Here is a 26,869-nt window from a genome sequence, read left to right as displayed (position 1 = left end):
GAACCAGTCTGTTGTTCCATGTCCAGTTCTAACTGTTGCTTCCTGACCTGCATACAGATTTCTCAAGAGGCAGGTCAGGTGGTCTGGTATTCCCATCTCTTTCAGAATTTTTGACAGTTTATTGTGATCCACACAGTCAAAGGCTTTGGCATAGTCAATAAAGCAGAAATAGATGTTTTTCTGGAACTCTCTTGCTTTTTCCATGATCCAGTGGATGTTGGCAATTTGATCTCTGGTTCCTCTGAATTTTCTAAAACCAGCTTGAACATCAGGGAGTTCACGGTTCATGTATTGCTGAAGTCTGGCTTGAAGGATTTTGTGCATTACTTTACTAGTGTGTGAGATGAGTGCAATTGTGCGGTAGTTTGAGCATTCTTTGGAATTGCCTTTCTTTGGGATTGGAATGAAAACTGACCTTTTCCAGTCCTGTGGCCACTGCTGAGTTTTCCAAATGTGCTGGCATATTGAGTGCAGCACTTTCACAGCATCGTCTTTCAGGATTTGGAATAGCTCAACTGGAATTCCATCACCTCCACTAGCTTTGTTCGTAGTGATGGTTTCTAAGGCCCACCTGACTTCACATTCCAGGATGTCTGGCTCTAGATGAGTGACCACACCATCGTGAATATCTGGGACATGAAGATCTTTTTTATACAGTTCTGTGTATTCTTGCCACCTCTTCTTAATATCTTCTGCTTCTGTTAGGTCCATACCATTTCTGTCCTTTATCGAGCCCATCTTTGCATGAAATGTCCCCTTGGTATCTCTAATTTTCTTGAAGAGATCTCTAGTGTTTCCTATTCTGTTGTTTTCCTCTATTTCTTTGCATTGATTGCTGAGGAAGGCTTTCTTATCTCTTCTTGCTATTCTTTGGAACTCTGCATTCAGATACTTATATCTTTGCTTTTCTCCTTTGCTTTTCTCTTCTCTTCTTTTCACAGCTATTTGTAAGGCCTCCCCAGACAGCCATTTTGCTTTTTTGCATTTCTTTTCCATGGGGATGGTCTTGATCCCTGTCTCCTGTACAATGTTACAAACCTCCGTCCATAGTTCATCAGGTACTCTATCTATCAGATCTAGGCCCTTAAATCTATTTCTCACTTCCACTGTATAATCATAAGGGATTTGATTTAGGTCATACCTGAATGGTCTTATTAATATAATATCTAACTATTAACTATTAAGAATGTAATGTCGAATATGAATATTGTAGTGGTATAGTCGTCCATGGACAGGTCTTATGTGAACATAAGTTTTCATTTCTTTGGGATACATGCCCAGGAGTGCTACTGTTGGGTCCTATTGTAGTTGCATGTTAAGCCACACTGTTTACAGAATGGCTATGCCATTTTACACTCTTAACAATGTAAGACTGACTCAGTTTCTCTGCTTACTTGCCAGCATTTGGTGTTATTACTGTTTTTTTATTTGAGCCATTTTAATAGGTGTGTAACGATTTCTTCAAATACTTTTTCAACCCTGCCCTATTCCTCCACTCTTTCTGGACAAATAGCTGTGTTCAAATATGTTTTAAGTCTGTTTTTTTACCGGTTCTTTAGATTTGGGTAATTTCTTTTTTTTTTTTTTTTTAATCTTTTAGTTCACTAATGCTTTCCTTTGTTCCTTTTATTCTGTTGTTGAACGCAGCCATTATTGTATTTTTCAATTCTAAAATTTTCCTTTGGTTCTTCTATATAACTTCTGCTTCTTTTCTGAGGTTTTCTGTTTTCCATTTGTTTCAAGCTTGTTTGTAATTGCACACTTAGGCTTTTTTATGATGGCTCCTTTAAGACCTTCATCAAATAATTTTAACATTTCTCATTTCTTAGTGTTGACATCTATAGTCTTCTTTTCACATTGAGATCTTACTGGTCCTTTGTATGATGAGTGAGTTTTTATTGGAATCTGGACATTTTGGATATTGTGTTATGGGACTGCTCTTTTTGTTTGTGTCTCTGCCACCACTCTAGCAGTGGAAGGTGGAGGCACTGCCTTGTTATTGCCAGACTGGGGTAAATGTTCTTATTCCCCACTCGAGTTCTGTTGACACCTGAGACTTAGTGCTGCTCATTACTCATTACTGCTCTGCAGGGGACTGGCGTGCTGCTTCCCCACTGGTTCGCTACTGATACCCTCCCTAGCTGAGAGCCGTGTGAGTACTTCATTTCTCTTCTTCATTTGGCCTCCACTGACCGCACATTGTAGGGAGGTGACCTCATTACTTACTGTTGGGCAGTGATGAAGTCTCAACTCTCCACTAGGCTTCCTTTGATACCACCCCAGCTCGGAAAGGGAGAAGCACCTCGTTACTGCCAGATGGACATGGAAGTCCTGGCTCCATACTCTGCCTTCTCCTAACATGTCTCTGTGGGGAGATTGTGGCAACTAGTTATAGCGGGAGTGAAAGTCTAGGTTCCCCTCTTGGCATTTACTGGTGTGGATGAGAGTGAGGTTTTTGTTCATGTCTCTGACACCCTCATCCACATCAGCAAATGTGGTGAGATAAAGTAATCACTTTACTTCAGTCAAACACCAGAGACCTAATGAGGAACCAGAACACCAATCTCCCGCATAGCCATAAAGAGGAGCACTAAGTCTCGGGTGTCAACAGAAGTCAAGTGGGGGACAAAAACATTTACCCTTGCTAGGCTGCCCTTTTCCTGGTACTTTGGCTAGGGTGAGCAGATTTTGTGGCCCTGGCGGAGCAGGGGCTGTTTTTGTGTGTGCTTGTTGGTATTTCCCAATTGCCAGCTTAAGTCTGGAATATATGGTACAGGGAAAAAAAAACAGGAACTCCACCATATTGTTCTTTGTGTCCCAAGATGTCTAGCTGGCCTGCTTTCTTCTCTTGACCTTTCAGTGATCTAGCCTTATTCCTTGTCTCTTCCCACTTCCATATGTAAATCTTCAGAAATTGGCCATGTTCTCACTTGTATCTAGGTTTTCCCCTGTATTCTTCTTAAATTCCCCTCACCTTCCTTCTCCATCTTTGAATTTTTCCTTCATCTTTGAAAGATCTTCTCAAGGATCACCTCTTCCATGGAGTCTTTTTCAGATCTCCAGACATGGTAAATTGCTTCCTTTTCTTTGCTTTCATGATCCTTTTGTACTTGGATCTGGTATACCTTTGGCTAGAACTGGGCATGTAGCCCCATCTAAATCCAAGGGTACTTTGGAAAACACAACTGTGCATGTGTTCAGTAATGGGAGGAGAATCAGATATTAGTGAATATCAGTAATGCCTAACACAGTCCTGATTCTGCCATGTGCTATTTCTGTGCTCTGGGAAGACCACTTTTTTGAACCCCAGTTTACTCAGCTATAAATTGTAGATAATCACATTCTTACCTCACTGAATTATTATGTCAATTAAATGAAATACTGTTACATGGTAGTGCTTCAAAAGTGTAAAGTATGCTGGAAATTTTAGCTATCCTTTAACCATTTTTTGAAGTTAAAGTACTGCTTATTTTTTCCTAGGTCTCCTGAATGATGCAACTGTAGGTATTTTTAGGGGCAACCAGATGCGCTTAAAACGAGCTTGCATTCGCAAAGCCAAGATCTCTGCTGTTGCTTTCCGGAAAGCCTTCTGCCACCACAAGTTAGTGGAACTTGATGCCACAGGTGTGAATGCTGACATCACGATTACAGACATCATCAGTGGGCTTGGCAGTAACAAATGGATCCAGCAAAATCTCCAGTGCCTCGTGCTGAACTCATTAACTCTCTCCCTCGAAGATCCTTATGAGCGGTGCTTTAGCCGACTTTCTGGCCTTCGAGCATTAAGCATCACCAATGTTCTCTTTTACAATGAAGACCTGGCTGAAGTTGCCTCATTGCCAAGATTAGAGAGCCTGGATATTTCTAACACCTCCATCACAGACATCACGGCTCTGCTGGCTTGCAAAGACCGACTCAAGTCTCTAACCATGCATCACTTGAAATGTTTAAAAATGACAACTACCCAGATACTGGATGTTGTTCGAGAACTAAGACATCTGAATCATCTTGATATTTCGGATGATAAACAGTTTACATCAGACATAGCTCTTCGATTACTAGAACAAAAGGACATCCTGCCCAACCTCGTCTCCCTGGATGTTTCTGGGAGGAAGCATGTGACAGACAAAGCTGTTGAAGCTTTTATTCAGCAACGGCCCAGCATGCAGTTTGTAGGTTTGCTGGCTACTGATGCTGGCTACTCTGAATTCCTCACAGGCGAAGGACATTTGAAGGTCAGATTTTAAAAATATATTCCTTTGTCAGGCTGACCATTGTTTAGTTTGCATAAGATTCCATTAAGGTGAATGTCTAATAATATATAGATCATATTCATGAAACATGACATATAGTGGAAAGGCCTTGCTTTAGAGTCTGAATTAATATTCCAGATTATTTGCTTCATGGCCCAGAGCAAACTATGATGTAACTTTTCAATTTACATTTATTTATAAAATAGATATGACTCTTATCTGCAAAATTATTCTAAAGATTAATAATTATATATGTAAAGTGCAAGTCATGTTGTAGGCCCTGGATAAATGATAGTTCTCATGAAGAGAATGTTTAGATATTTTGAACCACTTAAACATAATAGCTAAAGGATCACGTCAAAGAAACTAGAGATGCTCCTTTGTAGAAAAGAGTAATGGGAGAGTAAGTTGTCCAAGAGTATCTCTATTGTAAAAATGGTAAAATCCTTCTCTTCTTAGGTTTCTCATGTATAATGGCTTAAATTCCATTTGGGAAACATCTACTGAACTTGTCACAACTTGAGATTGAAAGATAAAAAAATACAGGATTTGCTTCCAAGGAGCCTGATAGTAGTAGTAATGTTATGATCACAAACAACTCTAAAGCCAAGGATCAGTATAGTTGCTGTAGGAGAGTAGGAGAAACTTTTTCTCACTGGAGAATTTTCGTCTTGAGGGAAGATGGTATCTGAATCAGACCTTGAAGGATAGAACTGTAACAGGTTTAAGGACAACTAGTATTTTTCTTGGAGAAGGAAATGGCAACCCACTCCAGTGTTCTTGCCTGGAGAATCCCAGGGACGGGGGAGCCTGCTGGGCTGCCGTCTCAGGGGTCGCACAGAGTCGGACACAACTGAAGCGACTTAGCAGCAGCAGTATTTTTCTAACATACATTGTATCCTATAAATGCTTTATATTGTATATGGTAATATCTATAGATTGATATTAACTCCACTTTATAGATGAAAAACATAGAAATTATGATTTACTGTTAGTTAGAACCAGTGTTTGGATCTACATCTATCAAATTTCAGAGCCCCATTTTTTTTTTCCCCTACGACTTACATCAAACCACTTAAGTCGAAGCATCATTTGATTCTACCTGGTGCAAATGGCAGTACTGCATTCTTTTTTATGGCTGAGTAGTGTTCATGTGTGTGTGTGTATACCACGCCACTTCTTCTTTATCCATTGTCTATCAGTGGACACTTAGATTGCATCCATGTCTTGGCTATTGTAAATAGTGCTGCTATAAATTTGGGGATGCATGTATCTGTTTGAATTATAATTTTCTCCAGATATATGTCAAGGAATGGGATTCTGAATCATATGGTAACTCTATTTTTAGTTTTGTAAGGAACCTCCATACTGTTTTCCATAGTGACTGTACCAATTTACATTCCTACCAACAGTGCAGGAGGGTTCTTTTTTAGCAATCAATATCGATCTCAAAAAAGGAGAAGGAAAGGTTAGCTATAGAACATTTTAAAACATGTCAGTTCTTATATTATTTGTAAATTTAGACTTTAAAAAGTAGAATGTGGGCAATTATTTTGAGTCACTTTTTTATTCATTCATTCAGTAAATATTTTATTAAGTACCTCTGCATATTATGGTGGAGTGAAATGGCGTGATCTTGCCCTCATGGAGCTTATAATTTAGTGAGGGATTCAGACAGTGAAGTATCATACATATGTCATGGGTGTATGGTTTCAATATATGTATTTATATATCATATACATATATATTAATACATAATGTGCGCATATATATATGCTTTAAACTGCATAGTGTTAAGAATCTAAAAGCTACATAATACTGTATTTGAGTATGTTGAACAGAGAGGCTCGACTTAGTTTAAGGCTTCTCTGAGGACTTGATGAATGAGTGAAGACCTTATGGATGAGTAACTTGGTAGAGAAAATTCCAGGCAGCCAGAATAATACAGCAAAAGATGTGTGGTAGGAAGGAACATGGTACATCCAAGGAACTTCGAGAAAGCCGCTGTGGCTAGAGTTCTAGAGTAGGAAGTTGCAGAGCGGTGAGATGAGGCTGGAAAAAGTAGGTGCTAGGGCAGGAAATGGCAAAGGCACATACGCCAGGTGCAGGGCAGCAAGTGTGAGGAACTAACATAACAGCTTGTTATTGAACAAGGTAAGTTTCTAGCACAGGGCTTGTGGGTAAAGGCAGCATAAAAATGTAGATTACTAAGTTAGTGTTACTTGTCTGCCTAAGAAATGGGTCAGTAAAGAATTATAAAAATCAAAGGGGAAGAAATCTCTGTGTACTGGGAGTTTAGGAAGGATTTCCCAGAGGAGGTGAGCTTGATCTGTGTCCTCAAGGATGCAAGGAATGTGTCCCTGGCACACTGCACTAAGTAATCTTCTCAAGGCAAAGATCCTCCAGTAGCTATGATTCCCGAGCAGTGTGATTTTTGCTGATTGTTCTTAACACCAACAGACCCTAGAGTGAATTAGCCCAAGGTTTTCAGTTGAGGCTAGTAGAACATACACATTGTACAATGCCTCTGTGAAACAAGTTTGATTTTACAAATGGAACATCATTGCTTTGAAATTTTGACTCTAGAAAACACCTACTTTGCTGTCATCTAGTTTCCACTTCTGTAAACACAGTGATTCTCAACCTTGACTGTAATTAAAATTACCTGGAGTGTAATTATTTGAGATAATGGATATGTTAAGTAACTGTATCATGATAATCATTTTGCAGTATTTACATGTATAACATCATCGTTTTACACATTACACTTACAGAATGTATTTGTCATTATGTATCTATAATATATATCTTTTAAAGCTGGAAAAAAATTTTAATTAAAAAAATCATCTAAGTAACTTGAGCAATTAAATCAGAAGCACTGTAGGGAGGTGAGACTGAGGCATCAGTTTTTTTTAAAGCTCCTTGGGTGATTTTAATATGTAGCCAGAATGGAGAATCATTGTTTTAAAATAATTTTTTTTTAAAAATAGAGATCATTGGAACTTTGCCCTTTATTCAACTATACATAAAAATAGATGTTTGTTTTAAATTATTTATTTGACTACTAATTTGAGAGTTGAAAAATAATGGGTCATGTTAAGAGAAGAGAGCTGAGATTGCTCTGTCTCCTTTTTTAAAATTTTCCAGGTTAGCAAAGTTGAAAAATGGGTCTGAAATGAGTGTTTTAATGTTATGATGCTTTAAATTAATTTAGTTTGACAGTTTTGGTTTTACATGCCTCAGTAGAGACAGTGTCACTCCCCAGTATTCCTTATGAGGCATTATCTGGTACTTTTAGTGGGTGGTTCAAAGAACAAAAGATTTGTTTTTTCCACTTGCAAGTATATTATGTATTTTGATCTCTTGGCTCTGTGAGGGAGGTATTGCCCTCAGTGAGAGGGAGTGATTTTCTTAAGGATCACAGCTAGCTGATGAGCCTGGAATGTATTCTTTTACTACATCTCTGCCTATATTTGAGAACCTTAGTTCTTTCTCTTACTCATCTAGCCCCAACACAGAGGGTTTTTTGACATAGAATTACCAACCCTGTCACCTTTGTTTCCCTACCTTATCTGCTCGTTTGTCAACATCAGTTTCCTCAACCTTCCGCTATCCCACCATTAAGATTCCTGTGTTTTTTGGCTGCCTCACTCCTGAGAAGCACTGGTTATATGTTAAACCCAGTATTCTCAGTCTTCATCTCATTTGGTCTAAGTGCCTTTTGACATAGTTGATCTTTCTTCCTTCTTGAAATACCTTTTTTTTTTTTTAAAAAAACTCAGTTTCTAGGATATCAGATTGATCTTTTTTTTCCCGTACTTTTTGGACTTTCTCTCAGTTTCTTTTATTGATTCTTCCTTAATCTCTCAGGCCCCAAACTTATATGCCTATGTAAATTTAGGAATCATCCTAAATTTATATCTCTAACCTAGACTTCTCCCTTGAACTAAGACTTAATACGTACTTTTTAAAGACGTCTGAGCTAGTGCTTCTGCTCTTGAGGAATTCTGATCCAGTGGAGAACAGACAGGCCGTTTAAAAATAGCTTTAATCAATTGTGAGAAATGCTGTAATAGAGTTATGTGCTGAGTGCTACAAGAAAGTCTTTCCTTAGAATATACATTTAGTTTTATCCATATTTTAAATATTAATAAGGTTTAACTTAGTGGTAAAGGACATTTTTTCTGTTTTAAATAGATTGCAGAAACAGATGGTTGTTTGTTTTGTTGGTGGTGGTGTTTTTTTGTTTTTGTTTTTTTTTTTTGATCTAGCATATGAAATTGATTGAATTGAAGATGCATATAGTTTGAGGAGCCAGATTGCTTGATTTGAGTAGGGGCTCAAGAAGTGTTAACCACTGAATAAATATACAGGCAATGAAATTTGGTTCAGATTATTTACATTCCAATAACAAAAGTTCTGTAATTTTACATTTAAAGATAACTTGAGGTTATATTTTATATAAGATTGTAAAGCTGTTTGAATCAACCAAATGTGGATAAATGAAGTCTGATGAAGATTATTGTTAGCGTGTTTTCCCTCTTACAGTCTTTTTTAGCTCTCCTAATAGTTCAGTGTCTTTCCAAATCTAAAATCTAAGAAAAAGTTCAGGGTGATTCAAAAAGAGTTGAACATTAGGAAAATTTTTATTGTTCAATAACTGCTTATATATGTGAATACATAGTCAAAATCGATGTTTATGTATGTATATTATACATTCTTATTGTTGTTTAGTCACTAAGCCGTGTCTGACTCTTTTACGACCCCACGAACTGAAGCCTGTCAGACTCCTCTGTCCATGGGATTTCCCAGGCAAGAATACTTGAGTGGGTTGCCATTTCCTTCTCCAAGGGACCTTCCCCACCCAGGGATCAAACGCACATCTCTTGTGTCTCCTGCATTGGAAGGCGGATTCTTTACTACTGAGCCTCCAAAGAAGCCTATATTATACATGAATAGTATAAAAAACATTTTGTAAAGAAACTTCCATTATTATTCCCGCAGTCTTACAAATGCTCAGTATATGCCTTTTTGTCACTTGGTACACACATCTGTACTGTAGTCTAATTTTTATTAGACCTTTGTAGCATATCCTATCAGTGATTAAAATGTTAGCTGTGATACAGCCCTTCATTTTCTTAAAGCTGCATATTCCTTACCCATATGAACAGAGTTATTACTAAGTAATATATTTTAAACATATTTATTTTTGTGTTACCTTTTATAATGGTGCTGCCGAAAAAAGATAAGTCTTCCACTGTAGTGAGAAGATTATACCTCTCTAAACAGTAGGGTTTGGGTTTTTTTTTTTTTTTTTTTTAACCATTTTGAAATTGTCACTCAGGTTGATAAATAGAACTTGTCAGCTACCCTGAAGCTCTTTCACATGCCCCATCCTTATCACAACTTCCTCCTTCCCTTCAAAAGTAATCTCTGCCCTGACTCTAATGATAATCATGTCCTTGCTCTTTTAAATAGTTTTACAGCCCAACCATTTACCTCTAGGCACTCAGTTAATCTTGTCCACTTTTCTTGCCCACTTTTGCCCACTTTTCAAAATCATCTTGCCCACTTTTCAAAATCATACGTCTTTTCAGTATCTTTTATAAAATTCCCTCTCTATCCGTTTCTTTTCCTTATACTTTGTGTATTAAAGAATCTGACCCTTTGGTTTGTAGACTTTCCCTCAGCCTAGGTTTTCTTGATTGTAGGTTTGTGGTGCATATTGACTGTATTTTCTGCAAATTGGTAGCTGGATGTGAGGACTTAGTCAAACTCATGTTTAATCCCTTTGGCAGGATGCTTAGGTTTTACGTTCTTTCATTAAGGAAGTACATAATGTCTGGTTGTTTTTCTTTGTGATTTATTAGCAGTTGTTGACATTCAACACCTAGTTCCATTAATTCATTGAGGATCATGGTGATACTGTAATAATTTCTTTTTTTACTTATTACTGGGTTACTTTTCTCAAAAGCCACTTCTTGTTGTATACATTTGGCTACCCACTGGTATATGAACCACAGTTGGGCTTCCCTTGTGGCTCAGCTGGTAGAGAATCTGCCTGCAATGTGGGAGACCTGGGTTCGATCCCTGGGTTGGGAAGATCCCCTGGAGAAGGGAAAGGCTACTCTAGTATTCTGGCCTGAAGAATTCCATGGACTGTATAGTCCATGCGGTCGCAAAGAGTCGGACATGACTGAGCAACTTTCACTTCACTTCAGTTAAGATAACTATATTAACCTGTATAAATGGGAAATTCCAGGATAAACCTACTTTTGAACAGAATTTTTTAATGCTGAATGGGAGCTTGATAAATCTGGGAGAATCAATTAATATATTTATTTGATAAATATTTATTGAGTGCTTGTTCTGAGCCACACACAGTGCTGCCTGTAGGGGTACAGTGAATAGATCAGTCTACTAAGGGGATTATGGTAATGGCTTTGAAGGTGATGTTTCAGGAAGACCTGACCTAGATTGGTGGGTCAGAGAAGGCCTCTCTATTAAGTGTTATTTAACTTGAAATGAGAAGGATGAATAGAAGTTAGGTAAAGAAAGAGCGGGAAATTTCAGTCAGAGAGGACATTAGTCGCTTTTTCCTGGGAAAGAGCTTGGCTTATTGAAAGATCAGAAAGGTCAATGTAGGGTGTTGGGGGGAGAGGGATAGATTGAGAGTCTGGGATTGACATGTACACATTGCTATAAAAATAAAAAAAGGCCACTGTCATTACTAAATTGTGAGTTAGGGTGAAGGGTTACCTTAAGAGGTGGTAGAAGCCTAATCATGTGTAGTAAGACCTTTATTTATATCTTGTTAAATATAAGTTAAATATCTTGAGATTTATTTTAGGTACAGTATAGAAAATTTTACCCGTAGACTTATTCTAGGGTCTGAGCCTATCTAATATATATCTGTTTAGAATATGTATAGCTTCACAGGATGACTTTTCTGGATGGGTTGGAAAATAATCATAGCCGTTTGTTTGAAGCTTTACATAACTATCCAGGATGCCGTCCACACAAATGATGTTTGGATAGAGACAGTTGGAGGGTTGAAAAGAATCCTAAAAGCTCATCTTCTGGCTGTGTTCAAAGGTGTCTGGAGAAGCCAATGAAACTCAGATTGCAGAAGCACTGAAGAGGTACAGTGAACGGGCCTTCTTTGTCCGAGAAGCTCTATTTCACCTTTTTAGCCTGACTCATGTGATGGAAAAAACAAAGCCAGAAATTTTAAAGGTAAGAACAAGAAACTGGATATGAGAAGTGTGAAATTATCTTCCTAGATGGATGATGGTTTTGTGAAGAAAATTGGTGAAAATCTGCATTTTGTCTTTTTTTTTTATAAGATTGATAATATATAATTCAGTTTTTAGCCATAAATGAGAATGAGAGAAGATAACTGAATAGTGTTACTGAAGTTTTATAGTAATCTCATTTAAACAATATAAATGCCTTCAAGTTCATATTTAACTATCTAAAACCAGTAATCAGTGTGATATCTTTTTACCAGCTGTAGTCGAAAAGAGTATATGACTCAAATCAGGACACTACTTGGTATATTAGCCATGTATTGCTTCCATATATGGTTTTTAAAGAAATATAATATTGGGATTTTATAAAGCACTTTTCCATGCTATTTATGAACCTCTTGTGCTTTTGTAACTAATCTGTGTTATTCCCCAATTAAGATGGGGAATTTTACCCAAGACAGTTTTTGGAGGACAAAAAAGGAGGATTCTTAATTTTGTTGATGGGGTGGGAGATTTTTTTGTCAGAATGTGGTTCTTTAGCCACCTGAAGTCTGGGATATTGCTTATTTTAAAAAGCATATTTGTGAACCTCATTCCAAGAAAATTTAGATTCAGTAGGGCTGGATAAGATACAGGAATCTACATTGTAATAATCCCTCAAGATAATCCTTATACACATTTAATTTAGAAACCAGTGAGTATAGGACTATATTTGGTCCCTCTTTTAGTGGGCACAACAATCCCAAGAGAGAAGTTTTATCTTCTGTTTTACAGATTATGTACCTGAGGGTCTGTGAGGTTAAGTAACAATAAATTAGTGTCAGAGCCAGAAATGACTTAACCTCCCGGTTTCTTAAATCTTTTGAGAACGGGGTGTTTGGATAAGAAGCAGGAACATCCAAGTCCCCGGATGTTGGCTGCACCATCCGCTACCTCCTGTGTGCATACCAGAGGATGCTGGTGCTTGGTATATGCATTATCATTTTTTGGTTTTGGTTATTGTGCACTTGAGTAACAGAGGACCAGACCCGTCGTCCTGATCTGAAACATTTACTCATTCATTCATTCAGAGAATGGTGCAGAGAGAAATGTGGTCCTTTTAAGGAGTTTTTGCTACAAAAGAAAGCAAAAGCAAAAGGTGGTAGTTGGCTGAGGATGTGTGTGGGTTTTGTTTTGTTTTGTTTTAGATGGGAGAAAAAAATACCTTGTTTGTATGCTGTGTGAATGATCGACTACAGAATAAAAATCTGAAATAGGAGTTGGAAGGGGAGATCAGCTGAAGCAGTGTCCTTGAGTAGACAAGAAGGGAAGAATCAAGCATTTAAGTGGAGGGATTATTTTTAGAGAGGAGCCCCTAGAGGTCATTTATGGTAACAGGCAGGCAGACAGCAATTGCTCGTGTGTACGCTGGCAAGGAGGTACGTGTAAAAGCCAGAATCTGAAGTTCTTTTCTGATTACTTCAGTTTTCTTGGGGTAACTGGAAGTAAGATCTTGAGTCAGTAATGAGGAATGGAGAGGATTTGTTGGGGATTTGAGGAGAGAGGAAAAGGGGAGAAGTAGTTATCTAGGCCAGAGGGAAGTACATGGATTTTATTATGTTTTAATTTTAGCAGTATTCTTAAGGAACTGAATGTTGGGATTTGAAAGTGAAGTTTGCTGCTGGTTTACTCTATTCAAGTCAGTAACAACTTGTTTAGTGCTTGGCATAAAACAGGCCAGACTGAACTATGTCTAGGAAATACTAAGATGTTTTCTCTGAATAGAAAAGATTCATTAACATTACAGAAAAATTTCTGGACATGAACAACTTGACACCTCCCTTGACCAGGTAGGTGAATAACTATTATGTCCTAGGCTCTGCACATAAGGATAAAAAATATACTTAAGATATCTTAGAAATTATTACAGATCAACAGAGTAATGTTGCTATATCCTGCTGCTGCTACTGCTAAGTTGCTTCAGTCGTGTCCGACTCTATGTGACCCCATAGATGGCAGCTGACCAGGCTCCTGTCCCTGGGCTTCTCCAGGCAAGAATAGTGGAGTGAGTTACCATTTTCTTCTCTAATGAATGAAAGTGAAAAGTGAAAGTGAAGTAGCTCAGTCATGTCCGACTCTTCGAGACCCCATGGACTGTAGCCTACAAGGCTCCTCCGTCCATGGGATTTTCCAGGCAAGAGTACTGGAGTGGGTCCTTCTCCATTGCTATATGAAGAGGGCTTATATGTTTTTTATAAGTTGGATTAAGAGAACTCATTTCTTTTTCAGCTTGTGGTTACTGGGATGAGAAACCACCCTATGAATTTGCCAGTGCAGCTTGCTGCAAGCGCCTGTGTGTTTAATTTAACCAAGCAGGATCTTGCTGCAGGAATGCCTGTCCGACTCCTGGCCGATGTGACCCATTTGCTGCTCAAAGCCATGGAACATTTTCCCAACCACCAGCAGGCAAGCATATGGGAATTCACATTCAAATGGTCTTTTTAGTGTCTACTACCCATCTCCTACCTCCATACAGTTCAGTTTAGTAGATCAAAGCTGGAAATTCCTTTGGAGGCTGTGAAGTAATAAGTTTTGTGGTGTGACTGAGTGCAGGGCGATAGAAAAGTAGAATACTAAAGAATGCATTCCTCACCTAAAACTATTTCAGTCCAAACATTGCGGGAAATAATGCAAGCCATGTAAAACTTGCACTTAGATCTTGAGTTAGTGATAATTTCAGCATACAGGATTAGGCGTAGAGCTTCTGCTCTGAGCCAGGCATTGGTTAGGTACTCAAGTACTGGAATAGAGAAATAAATAAGACATGGATTTTCTGTTTCTAGCAGTATAGGTAGTCTACAAAACCTGTCCTGTTCTTTGGATGAAAACTAAAAATGCTACTTGAATTATATTTTTAACTCTTAAAATTTAACAATGAGTTGGCAAGTTAGTAGAAAATACTCAGAGACCCAAAATCAAAATTGGCAACCCAGATTGGCGAGTGGATCATTAAAGCCAGCTTACCTCATTGAGAACAGCTGCCAAACTAGATGAGGTTTAGCCTTTGGTTTTCATGGACTCTGGAAGCCAGGTGAACAGAAGACAAACTAGAACCCATCCAAGGGCCACCAGAAGGGAGGGAGATTAGCTGGAATTATCCAATTTATCACCCTATTTCTCATCTAATAAAAAAGATTTTTAAAATGTGCAAGTAAACTTATGTGGGTCCAGTGGAAGTCTTTGAACCGTAGGTGAGCAGAATAAATGTTCCAAGACATGTTATGCTTTATAAATGTCTTTTTTTTTTTTTTAATAGAATCTAACAAAACAGTATTTTATTCAGGATTTTTTTTCTGTCTTTGGTTCTTAGTTACAGAAGAATTGCCTCCTTTCACTTTGCAGTGACCGAATTCTTCAAGACGTTCCATTCAACAGGCAAGTGGTAGCACCAGAACTATGGGACAAAATGGAATTATAGAAATCTGTCTTGGGTCATTTCTTACCAGTTAGGATATTCCTAGTGTACAGTTAATCAAGTGGGTTGGATTGTGTATCACTTTGTAGAATGCTGAATCTACTTTCTGTAATTTAATGCTTTGATATTCATGAGAGCGGATTCTATTTTCATACCTCTTTGCATAAGAATTTGTACTGATTATAGTTTTTAGAATGTATGCACAGTGTTGTAGGCTGAAGAAATTGAAGTATTTAGAAATTCAGTATCTTGCCCGTGGTTTTGTGACTAGTAACTGCAGGGCTAGAAAGGATCAATCTAGTTTTAGCTCCACCATTCTTTTCTCTGTATCATGCCTCTTATTATTATAGTTACTTGATATTGAATTATAGGAGAAACCTGTTAAGCAGAGGTTAAGGGAGACCATATAGCTGGATTCCAGTAAGTAAAAAGGGTTTCCTTATTTTGTAAGATGTGATTTAGGAGCTAATTTTTTTTTTTTCATTTTACTATTTTAAAATATAATTTTTTAGTGATGGTATTTTCAAAAATAAATTTATACTTGATTTACTGAGAAGTGTTTTTCTCAAGCAGCAGTTTTATAGTGATTTACTTTTATTTGGGTAATAGTACACTGTTATCTGACATGCTGATGGAATGAAGTATTCCATTTACTATTTGAAATAAATAATTGGTTCAGATGGTAAAGAATCTGCCTGCAATGCAGGAGACCTAAGTTTAGTCCCTGGGTCACAGGGATCCCCTGAAGAAGGAAATGGCAACCCTCTCCAGTATTCTTGCCTGGAGAATTCCATGGACAGAGGAACCCGGTGGACTACAATCCCTGGAGTTACAAAGAGCTGGACACAACTGAACGACTAACACACTTTCACATGTATCTCATGTAGATTACTGAATTTTATTTTATAAATATATTAAGCATCAGCATTGATCACATGAAGTCATAGGTTGAAAAGACATAATCTCCTAAAGAAAATTATAAACCACCCCAGAGGCTGACAGACTTTTCCTTAAATGGCTAGATATTAAATGTTCCCAGTTCATGAGCCATAGGGTCTCTGTTGGACCTACTTAATCCTCCCATTGTACCCCCAAAGCAGCCATAGATAGACACTTTAACAAAAAAAAATAAAATGGGGATAACTGTTCAGTAAAACTTCAGAAGACAGACAGCTAGGCCCACAGCTATAAAGTCACTTGAGGTGGGCTATTGTTTGCCCTCGATGTAGCCAGTGAGTATAGTCTGCTAGAATTGAGCTTCTTTGTGGTAAGAGACAGAGGTTGGTTAACCTTTGCCTCTCGTGCTTAGTACTTCAGTGGCTGTTTGATGGATGGATGAATGAATGAATTAGGAGTATAACAAGACAATCTTTCATAGAAGAGGATGACAGAATGTACTGGCCCCCCAAGCAAGGACAGAAAGATTTCATTGGCTTGGTGATCATTGAAGATTTCATTTTAGTGATGGCATTAAGATAATAAAACTAATAACTAATGTATGAAGCACTTGCCAGACACTGTGCTAGGTGTTTTCGATATGCATATTCAGTCCTTGGAACAGTCCTGTGAAATTGTTACTCTTGTAATCTTCATTTTACAGATGAGGAAACAGGCACAGAGAAGTTTAGTAGCTTGCTCAAGGTGATAAGATAGTAAGTAGAAGAATTTAGATTTAAATCCAGACTGACTTCCAGAGCTTTTACTTTTTATATCCGTGTCATATTGCCTTGAAACTGAAAATTGACTGAGTTGAATGTTTTGTGGGAACTGCACAAGTAAAGGCACAGAGGAAATCAATACTAGTAAAAATTAACTTTTATCAAAAGTTTGATATGTGCCAAGGTCTGTACTAAGTCTTAAGCGTTATGTGTGATATGATATAATCCTCACAACAGTCCTGTGGAATAGACTGTATTATTTTACAGACAAGAAAATTGAAGTTCAGAGAGATGAAGAAAGTTACCTAGGGTCCCAAAGTTAGTACATGATGAAAGTGATATTTGAATCCAGGCTAATTCCAAAGTGTATGATGTTCTTAATGACGTGACTACATTGCCTCACAGGATAAAACAATGTGTTTTATTGTTATCATTAACAGTAGGTAGAGCTAGAATTCCAACCCCCAAATTCAAAGAACTTCAGAATCGGCTTTTAACTTTTAATACTAGGCTATATTATTTGATATATATGGACATGTTTTGAGACTAATAAAGTTTCTATATATCATATCCTCTCTTTTCCTGTTTTATTTTTTTCTCTAGCATATGTCAGTACCCAAACATGCCATATACTTTACTTACTTATTTATTACCTGTCTTCCCCACTAGAGTGTAATCTCTGTGAGAGTAGAGATATTTTTCTGTTTTGTTCGCTAATCTGTCTCTAGCATCTGAAACAATATCTGGCACAAAGGAGAAGCTGAATAAATGTTTTTGAGTAAAAGAATGAGTGTTCCCATTGTGCTAAGTACTGAGGGGGAACCAGAAAATGCTTAAAATTATTATTATCACTACAGAATAGAAATATGTTATACCTCTAGAAGATGAATGTCAGATATTTTTGACCATTTTTTCCAAACTCTCTATTTCTTTACAGTGTTGTCAGAATTAATAATACCATCTCCAAAACACTAAGTGTACTTGTTATTCTCTATCAGTTAGGAGGAACTTTCCTTTTCTTTCTCACCTACCTAAATTGTAGCATCAGTTCCCAGCTGGAGCTCTGAAACTACTCCTGGGGCCTCCAGGGTTAATTCATGAAACTCCTTGTGTGTTTTCAGGTTTGAAGCAGCCAAGCTTGTCATGCAGTGGCTCTGCAACCATGAGGATCAAAACATGCAGAGGATGGCAGTTGCTATCATTTCCATTCTGGCTGCCAAGGTACCTGAACTCATGTTTATAATTTTCTGTAGGAAACTGTTTCCCCTGACAGTTCAGTAAACCAGGTTAACTTATTCAAGCTGCATTCAGTATTGCAGAATTCCAGGTTGATCAGAGATTCTGGTCTGACCTTCAGAGTCTGCTACAGTGAATGATATTAAACTCACACCAGTAGATCCTTGGACATTTACCTTGTCTTCTGCTTGCTTGCAGCTTTCTACAGAACAGACAGCCCAGCTTGGTGCTGAGCTCTTCATCGTCAGGGTGAGTCTATGTAGACCCCTAAACAGTTTTCATTTTCATCATTCTCAGGCAGTGTTTGCTTAGCTTCAGTGTTTGCCAGTACTTCACCAAGTACTGGTGCCCCCCAGTACTTGCCTGTCTTCTGAGATTTTATATTTCAAAAGTTTGTTTTTGTTACTGCCAAGTGAATGTGTTAATTTCTCTTCATTGGGGCAGCTTTACTCTTTAACAGGAGGTGGAAAGAGTCCTGAACTAGGAATCAGATGACCCAGGGTCTAACTTGTAAACTCACTGTGTGAATTTAGATAAATTACCTGGACCATTGGGGCCTAAATAAACCTTAAATCCTATCTAGTTCATATAGTTCTGTGATTTTGTTATTTATTAAAAAAATGTGGCCATCTCTATTACAGTCATAAGACTTTGCTAGATGCTTTAGGGGAAAAGATAATGTTAATAGCTGATTTATGATTTTGGGTTGCTTCAGTTGAGGAATTAGTATAGTGAACAGTGAAAACTTAAAAGGTTTAGAGACTAAGTTGAAATCATGCCCTATTCCCAGTTCTATCACTCAGCAGCTGTGTGATTTCAGGCAAGTCACCTAAATTTTCTTTGAAGTCATAAAACAATGCTTTATACAGTTGTTAAGAAGATTGAAAAGGAAAAAAAAGATTGAAGGAATATACTAAGTTCGTAGCACAAAATACAACACATATGTTAGATGAGTAGAAAAGGCTGCTGATTTTATTTATTTTTACTCTTTTCAGGGATGACATTTTAGTTTTAAATATGACTTTTTATTGCTGTGAATGAGTTTCAGTAATTTTGGCTAGAGGTGTATTCCAAGACTATAAAGAAGTAGTCCATTTATGTGCTTTGGGAGAAAATTAAGTTTAATTTGAGTAGCAATTAGCAGGAATTAATAGTAGTAGTAATGATGATGCTAGCTAATTTTTTTCAAGCCCTTAATTAAGTTCAGATAGCCCAATTCTAGTGCCACACTCTTGGCCACTGTGCTATTAAGTTACATAATTGCAACTAGATGATTGTGTTTCTTAAAAATTTTTTCCTTCATTGTGGAAGTGAAAGTGAAGTCGCTCAGTCATGTCTGACTCTTTGCGATCCCATGGACTGTAGTCTAGCAGGCTCCTCTGTCCATGGGATTTTCCAGGCAAGAGTACTGGAGTGGGTTGCCATTTTGTATATAACTTTAAATAATAGTGCTAATTAATGTTACTTGTATCTGTTTTAGCAGAGCTCCCTTTACCCCCAAAAGTGTAAACTAAAAATGGAATTATAAATGGCCCACGTAGGTCTTAAAATATTTATTTTTCAAGCTTAACATTTCTTAGGTTTAAGGCTATGATAGAAATAATTTACAAATGGAATTTCAAAGCTATTATCTTATTTAAACCCAATTTAGACTTTAATTCTCTTACTATTGTATATAGTTCATCCTTTCTTTTTTTCTTAAGGAAAACATGGGGTAGGAGAGAATTAGGTCTTCCAATTCTTAGTTTCTCTTACTAAGTTGGCTATGATAAAATTACTTAATATTACTTGGACTCAATTTCCTCTTTTGAAAAATGAGGACGACAGTATTACAATATAGGATATAATTTGCTGATATGTAGTAAGTATTAGATTCATTCCCTCCACCTTTTTTATCCCAGGATCTGAAGTGAGTATATATTGTGACCTCTTGGGTAACATAGTAGATCCTAAGTTTTAATTATTTTGCTTTTCATTTTATTTACAGGTGATTAGATTATAGGTATGATCAGAATATTATAGAAGCATTTGTGAAAATCCTTTTTTTCTTGTGGAAGGGATCAGAATATTATAGAAGTATTTATGAAAATCCTCTACTTTTTTCTTGTGAAAGGAAAAGTCTAATCCAATAGGCTGTTTGTTGCACTTGTAAAAACCTTCATAGGAAATGTTTGAACCCATGGAACTAATCCTCATGGACTTGTTAGTCCATGTTATTAGCACTAATTATAATAACAATTCAGTAATTAGAAATTCTATTTTCCTCTTTCAGCAACTTCTTCAAATAGTGAAGCAGAAAACCAATCAAAATTCAGTGGACACTACTTTGAAGTTTACTTTGAGTGCACTTTGGAACCTCACAGATGAATCTCCAACCACTTGCAGACACTTTATTGAAAATCAAGGGTTAGAACTCTTCATGAGGGTTCTAGAGGTTAGAATGGGAATTTAGCCTACAGCTTTGGACATTCATTTATTGATTGATTTGAGCATTTGTTTATTATATTTGGTTCCTTAGTTATAGATGTCTCTTTCTTTTTATAGTCATTCCCAACTGAGTCATCCATTCAACAGAAAGTCCTAGGACTTTTGGTAAGATAAAAGCATTTCCTGCTGAATTCAAGCTGTAATTATTTTCTATCTGAGGTATTACATAGAAAAATGCTACTCTGTTTGTAAACACATAATGATGTTAAATATATATATCAATATAATTAAGTGGAAAAAGCAGGCTACAAAGTTACATATTTAGATTTTCACCATACTGAAAGGAAGAATATAAATTACATACTTTTTTTATATTTTGTGGTATAATACAAAGCTTCACTTATATTATAATACAAGCATGTATTATAATACAAGCATGTTTTACTTGTATAATCAGGAAAAAAAAAGATCTCATGAAAAATGTCACTAACCTACAAATATTCTTAGATTCTGTCTGGTAATTGATGATTACTACTTAAACAACTGTTTAACAAATCAGATATTCCATAAGTATACTGAATATATGTTAAAGTGAGCCCTCTAGGATTTTGAGACACAGAGGAGGATCAGATATTTTATCACTTTTAATCACTGAAAGAGAAGAAGTGCCTGTACAGTAAAGGCTGTTTCAGAGTAGACCTCTGCTCTTGAGGAATTAGATCACAGGAGGCATAGGTTAGTAAATTGTAAAAGAAAAGTAGATTAATGTTTATTTTCTAGACGCAGAAGTATGAGAGATGGATTTTTGCGAAAGCTGAGTGCTGGCATTTAAAGAGGACTATCTAGGGACTTCCCTGGTGGTCCAGTAGTCAGGACTTCATGCTGCCAGTGCAGGGGCACAGGTGTGATCCCTGGTCTGGGAACTGAGATCCCACATGTAGTGGGTTGTGGCCAAAAGACAGAAACAAAACCTAAAAGCACTATAGTATCTATTTACTATAGTTGTAGTTATATAAAGCAGAAAATGTAAAACTATCTAAATGCCCAGTAATAGGGAAATGTTAAGTAAATTACAGTATTTGATTGTCTTATTCATGGTTCATAGGATTATTAGATACAGAATTTGGCTCAAGTCATTATAAGAGGAAAAGGGGAATTTATTTTAAATATTCAGAAAGATCACATAGGGCTTTAAAATTGCTTTTTTAAAAAATTTCTTAAAGAATACATGCTTACTGTTCCTAGTGAAACAGTGCAAAAATGTATTTAAAAAGTATAAGGTTTTGTCCCCAACCTTCCTTTATTTTCATTTCTGTGAATTAATGTTAATACATCCTGATGTGCTTCCTTCCGTTATCTTTTTCCTTTACTTTGTGATTGAATTTTTTCAATAGTTTATTTTGAGGTTTTGATTCTAGTTTAATTCTTCATGATCAGAGAAACTACTTTGAGTCCTTTTGAATTTATTGAGACATGTGCGGCCTGGGATATGGTCTTTCCTGGTCAATGTTCCATGTGCTCGTTAGAAGAATGAATATTCTACTTTTGTTAGAGTGTTCTATATATGTCTCTTGGTTGATATTGAAGTCTACCATAGACTTACTGATTTTCTGCCTACTTGTTCTGTTAGATAGCATTTATCATGTTCTATCAGTTTTTGCTTCCTGTACTTTGAAGCTCTGTTATTAGGTTCAAAAACCGAATTGCTATGCCCTCTTAATTGATCCCTTTATCATTATGAAATGACATTCTTTATCCCTGGTAATATTCTTTACCGTGAAATCTCCTTTGTCTCCTTAATATAGCCAGTCCAGCTTTCTTTTGACTAACGTTGACATGGTTTTATCTTTTTCCCTCCTGTTACTTTTAAGCTATATTTTTCTTTATGTTTAAAGTGTGTTTCTTATGGACAGCATATACTTTGCACCCTGTTTTTTATCCAGTATGAGAATCTCTTCTTTTTATTTGGACTGTTTGGATTGTTTACATTTAATGTTATTATTGGTATGGTTATATTTGCTTTCATCAACTTGGTATTTGTTTTCTGTTTGTCTCATCTGTTCTTTTTTTTTTTTTTTCCTTTTTCTGCCTGTTTTTTGGTTTGAGTTTAATAATATTGTTTGATCTCCTTTCTTGGTTTATTAGCTATTCAGCTGATTTGCTAAGTTAATGATTAGTGTGAGTTTATAGTATACATTTGTAATCACAGTCTACCTTTAAGTGATTTTATATGATTTCATATATATTATAAAAACCTTTAAAATAGTAGATTTCCATTTCTGCTCTTCTTTCCTTTATGTCATCATTGTCATGTATTTTACTTTTATAAATGTAATAAACCAATAAACATTGTTTTTTATATCAGTTATCTTTTAAGGAGATTGAAATACTTTTTAAAAACTAACATGTTTTCCCAAATACTATTTGTGATGCTCATCTTTCCTTTGTGTAGATCCAGATTTCTATAATTTTCCTTCTGCCAAAAAAGCATTCTTTAACATATTTCATAGTGTGGGTCTGTCTGCTACTGATGAATTCTTCAGCTTTCGTATATCTGCAAGCATCTTTATTTAATCATCATTTTTGAAAGTTTCTTTTTTTGCCAGCTGTAGAACTCGAGGTTGATAGTACTTTAAAGATGTTGATTACCTTTTTTCTGACTTGCCATCTTTCCAGTGAGAAATCTGATGTCATCATTATCTTTATTCCTCTGTATGTATATGATTTTGTTCCTCTGGCTACTTTTAAGATTTAGGATTAGCAAAAACAATTCTGTGTAATTTGATTATGATGTGTTTTAATGTAATTTACTTCATGATTCCTGTATCTGGGATTCATTGAACTTCTTGGTTTATAGTCTTCAAGTTTGATAAGTGTTTGGCCATTATTTCTTGAAAGAAAAAATGTTTTACACCCCCTTAGCCCCAACCCACTGGAGTCCTTTGGAGACTTCAGTCTCATTTTTTAAGCTGCTTGAAATTCACAACTCATTGGTGTTTTTTAAATTTTCTTCTGTTTTCTGTGTATGTATCAGTTTGAATTGTTTCCATTGTTAATGCCTTCTAATTTAGTAATTGTTTCTTCTTCAATGTCTAATCTGTTATTAATCCCAGCTAGTATATAGTTTTTATCGTTAGACGTCATTTTCTTCTCTAAAACTTCTATTTGGCTCTTTTTTATAACTTCCATATTTTTACATAACTTTTTGAACATATGAAATTTATTCATAATAACTGTCCTTCTCTGCTAATTTTAGCTTCTGTATTAGTTCTGGGTAAATTTCAAATGATTGATTATTCCCCTCAGTTTGAGTTTTGTTTTCCTGTCACTTGGCATGCATGGTAGTTTTTGACTGGATGCAGACATTTTAGATTTTACCTTGTTGAGTGCGGGATAGTTTTATTTTCCTATAACATATCCTTGAATTTTGTTCCAGGATTAACTGCCTTACTTTTAAACAGTCTGATCCTATTTGATCTTGCTTTTGTGATGTACTAGGAGGATCCAGAGCGTGCCGAGGCTAGGGCTGATTATTCTGTACTACTGAAACAAGACCTTCCTGAGTACTCAGTGCCCTCTGAAAGAGTTTTCTCAGACTGGATGGTGAGAACAGGCACTGCTCCTGGCCCTTTGTGAGTGCCAAGAACTTCAATCTTTTTAATAGCTCATTTTCTACCTTTAAATAGTTTCCTCACAGTCCTGCTCTGATGAGTGCTCTGCTGAATAGAGTGCTGTGCCCTGCAGCTCTCTGGATTCTCTTCACGTACAGTTCTCTTCTCTCTGGTTCTCTGTCCTATGACTTGCCTTGATCTCCCTGGATTCCCAACTCCATCTCTTCAACTCCGTGAGTCCACTGGGCTCTACTTCAATTGTATATCACTGTGCCACAGCCTGGAAACTCTCAAGGCAGCGTCTCGTCTTGTTGGTCATCCACTTCTAAAGGCCACTGTTCTTTATTACCTAATGTCTAGGATCTTGAAAACGATTGTTCCCTGTTGTGTTTTTTCAGTTTGTTTAGAATGGAGAGTAAGTCTGGCCCCTTTTATTTCATCTTGGTCAGGAGTCCTCATCAGTTTTTCACTGTACAGATTTAGGAATGAGAAATTTGTCTTTTATACTTACCAAAGATCCTGATGCTAGGAAAGATTGAAGGCAAAAGGAAAAGAGGGTGAGATAGGTAGATAATATCACCAACTCAACGGACATGAGTTTGAGCAAATTCCGGGAGACAGTGGAGGACAGAAAAGCCTGGTGTGCTACAGTCCGTGGAATTGCAAAGATTTGGACATGACTTAGCGACTGAACAACAATAATGTATTTCTTATACTATTTTTTAAAAAACTTGCTCTTAGTGTAGGTATGTTGGCAATGAATTTTCACTTAGGTTTTGTCTGTGTGAAAATGTCTTTGTTTCATTTTCAAAAGATAAATTTTTTGGTCACTATTGAAGTCCAAGTGGACATTTTTTCTCTTGGGTTTTTTGGTTATAATTTTCATAAATTGGAATAATTTTTGCCATTATTTCTTCAAATATGTTTTCCTGTACCCTTTCTTATATCCTTTCTTTTTGAGACCCTGGTTACAAGTATGTTAGATTGCTTGAAATTATCACACAGGTCATGTGACAGAAGTGCTCTACTGGCTTTTTGGCAGTTTATTATTTTTTTTCCTTTCCATGTTTTGGCTTGAATGTTTTCTACTACTGTTTTTTCATTTTTCATTTTATATATAGATATATATATTATAATTATATACATATAGTATAATAATATATATATTCTTTCTGGAAGTTACATTTAGGTCATTTTTATATCATCATTTTTTTTCCCCCTCAGGCTTATATTTTTCTTTCATTCTGTAATATATTTATAACATTTATAATAGCTGTTTTAAATCCTTATCTGTTGGTTCTATTATCCCTGTCATTTCTGGATCTATTTTTATTGATTGACTTTTCTTCTGGTTAAGGATCGTATTTCCTAACTCTTTATATGTCTGGTAATTTTTCACTGGTTGTAGCCATTGTGAAATTTAATTCACTTTTTGATTACTAGATTTTATTGTTTTCCTTTAAAGAGTCTTGGACTTTGTCCTGGTATTCAGTTAAGCTACTCACAGATCAGGTTGTTGCATTCAAAGCTTTCTTATAGGCATACCTCATTTTATTCACTTCACAAATACTGTGTTATTTTCCAAATCGAAGATTTGTGGCAAGTCTGTTGGCACCATTTTTCTAACATTATTAGCTCACTTTGTGTTTCTGTGTCACATTTTGATTATTCTTATAACATTTCAAACTTTTTCATTATTGTTATATTTGATATGGTGATCTCTGATCAGTGATGTTTGATGTTACTACTGTAACTAGTTCAAGGGCTCAAATGATGGTTAGAGTCTTTTAGCAATAAAGTATTTAATAATCAAGGTATGTACAGTGTTTTTTTTTTTTAACGTAATGCTGTTGCATACTTACTAGACTACAATATATATAGTATAAACGTACCTTGTGTGTGTACTGAAAACTAAGTTTTGTGTGGGTCCCTTGATTGCAGTATTCATTTTTTTGTGATTGTCAGAAACCAAACCCACAATCTCCAAGGTATGCCTATATTTGCTTTGTTAGAGTAGCTTCAGATCAGCCTTTCCCCTATTGCTTAACCCTAGTTACCCCACTATACTCAAATGCTTTGTTTAGATGAGATCCCTTCACTCTGGCTGGTAAGAATGTAAACTATTCCTAAACCTGTTGACTTTGGGATTTGTTCATGTATTGCTTTCTGGTGGTTCTTTCCCTAGTTTCATGGGGTTTCATTTCATATCAGTAGTCAGCCAAATATTTTAGGGGATCCCCCTGCAGATGTCTTTTTCTTTGGAAATTTTTCCTTTTTATTACTCTGTTCTATAGATTTCTGCTGCCTTAGCCACCCTACACACGGATCCTTATCTCTTCAACTCAGCAAAACGTCCAATTCTCTTTAGATTCCCCTTATATGCACAGCAATCTAGAAACTGCCCTATTTGAATATCTTCTCTTGTATCTATACAGGGATCAGATTCCCTGTATAGCTATTCCATTGTCTCATAGCTATTGTCCATTCTCTCATATATTTTGGCTGGTTTCCCAGTAACTTGTTTATTGCAACAAAGAATGGCCCATGATTCTTTTGATGCTTTGTTCCAGATCTTTCTTGTTGGTTTTTGTTTTAATGATGCTGTCTTTGCATTTTCATGTGTGTGTGTGTGTGTGTTTTAAACTTCTTAAATCAGGTACTATCTTGCAGTTGTATTGCATGAGATTCTTGTGGGAGTCTAATTCGCTACTGTGTATTTGATGATTCTCACTCATTATGGATTATTTTCATTGTGAATCGTAATTTAGCATTTTCTGTGAGGCTTTGAGTTCAAGATGTGTCCTTCTCAGAGGGTCTTTGTATTTCTTTCTACCAAGCTTGGAGGAGATGGAGGACTACCTTTGTTTGTTTGTTTAATTTAATTTATTTATTTTGAGCACACCACACAGCTTGTGGGATTTTAGTTCCCCAGCCAGGGATTGAACCCAGGCCCTTTGGAATGAAAGCACAGAGTCCTAAC

At 36.4% G+C, this 26,869-nt stretch overlaps 1 protein-coding gene across 3 annotated transcripts in view; it reads left to right on the top strand.

The window, feature by feature from the left end:
- Window positions 1-26,869, top strand: part of ZYG11B (zyg-11 family member B, cell cycle regulator) — a 78,932-nt gene that overhangs the window by 32,437 nt on the left and 19,626 nt on the right. For all 3 annotated transcript variants that reach the window (XM_025288737.3, XM_025288738.3, XM_006063798.4), the window contains 8 exons: window positions 3,481-4,235; window positions 11,349-11,489; window positions 13,772-13,948; window positions 14,853-14,917; window positions 17,737-17,836; window positions 18,050-18,100; window positions 20,124-20,285; window positions 20,396-20,443. In XM_025288737.3, coding sequence (XP_025144522.3) covers window positions 3,481-4,235; window positions 11,349-11,489; window positions 13,772-13,948; window positions 14,853-14,917; window positions 17,737-17,836; window positions 18,050-18,100; window positions 20,124-20,285; window positions 20,396-20,443 — 1,499 coding nt within the window. The remainder of the gene's footprint in view (window positions 1-3,480; window positions 4,236-11,348; window positions 11,490-13,771; window positions 13,949-14,852; window positions 14,918-17,736; window positions 17,837-18,049; window positions 18,101-20,123; window positions 20,286-20,395; window positions 20,444-26,869) is intronic.

This window comes from Bubalus bubalis, chromosome 6, assembly GCF_019923935.1.
Source record: "Bubalus bubalis isolate 160015118507 breed Murrah chromosome 6, NDDB_SH_1, whole genome shotgun sequence".
Lineage (NCBI taxonomy): Eukaryota > Metazoa > Chordata > Mammalia > Artiodactyla > Bovidae > Bubalus > Bubalus bubalis.
Note: the sequence above shows the minus strand (reverse complement) of the source record. Positions and strands in the feature narration are given on the sequence as shown.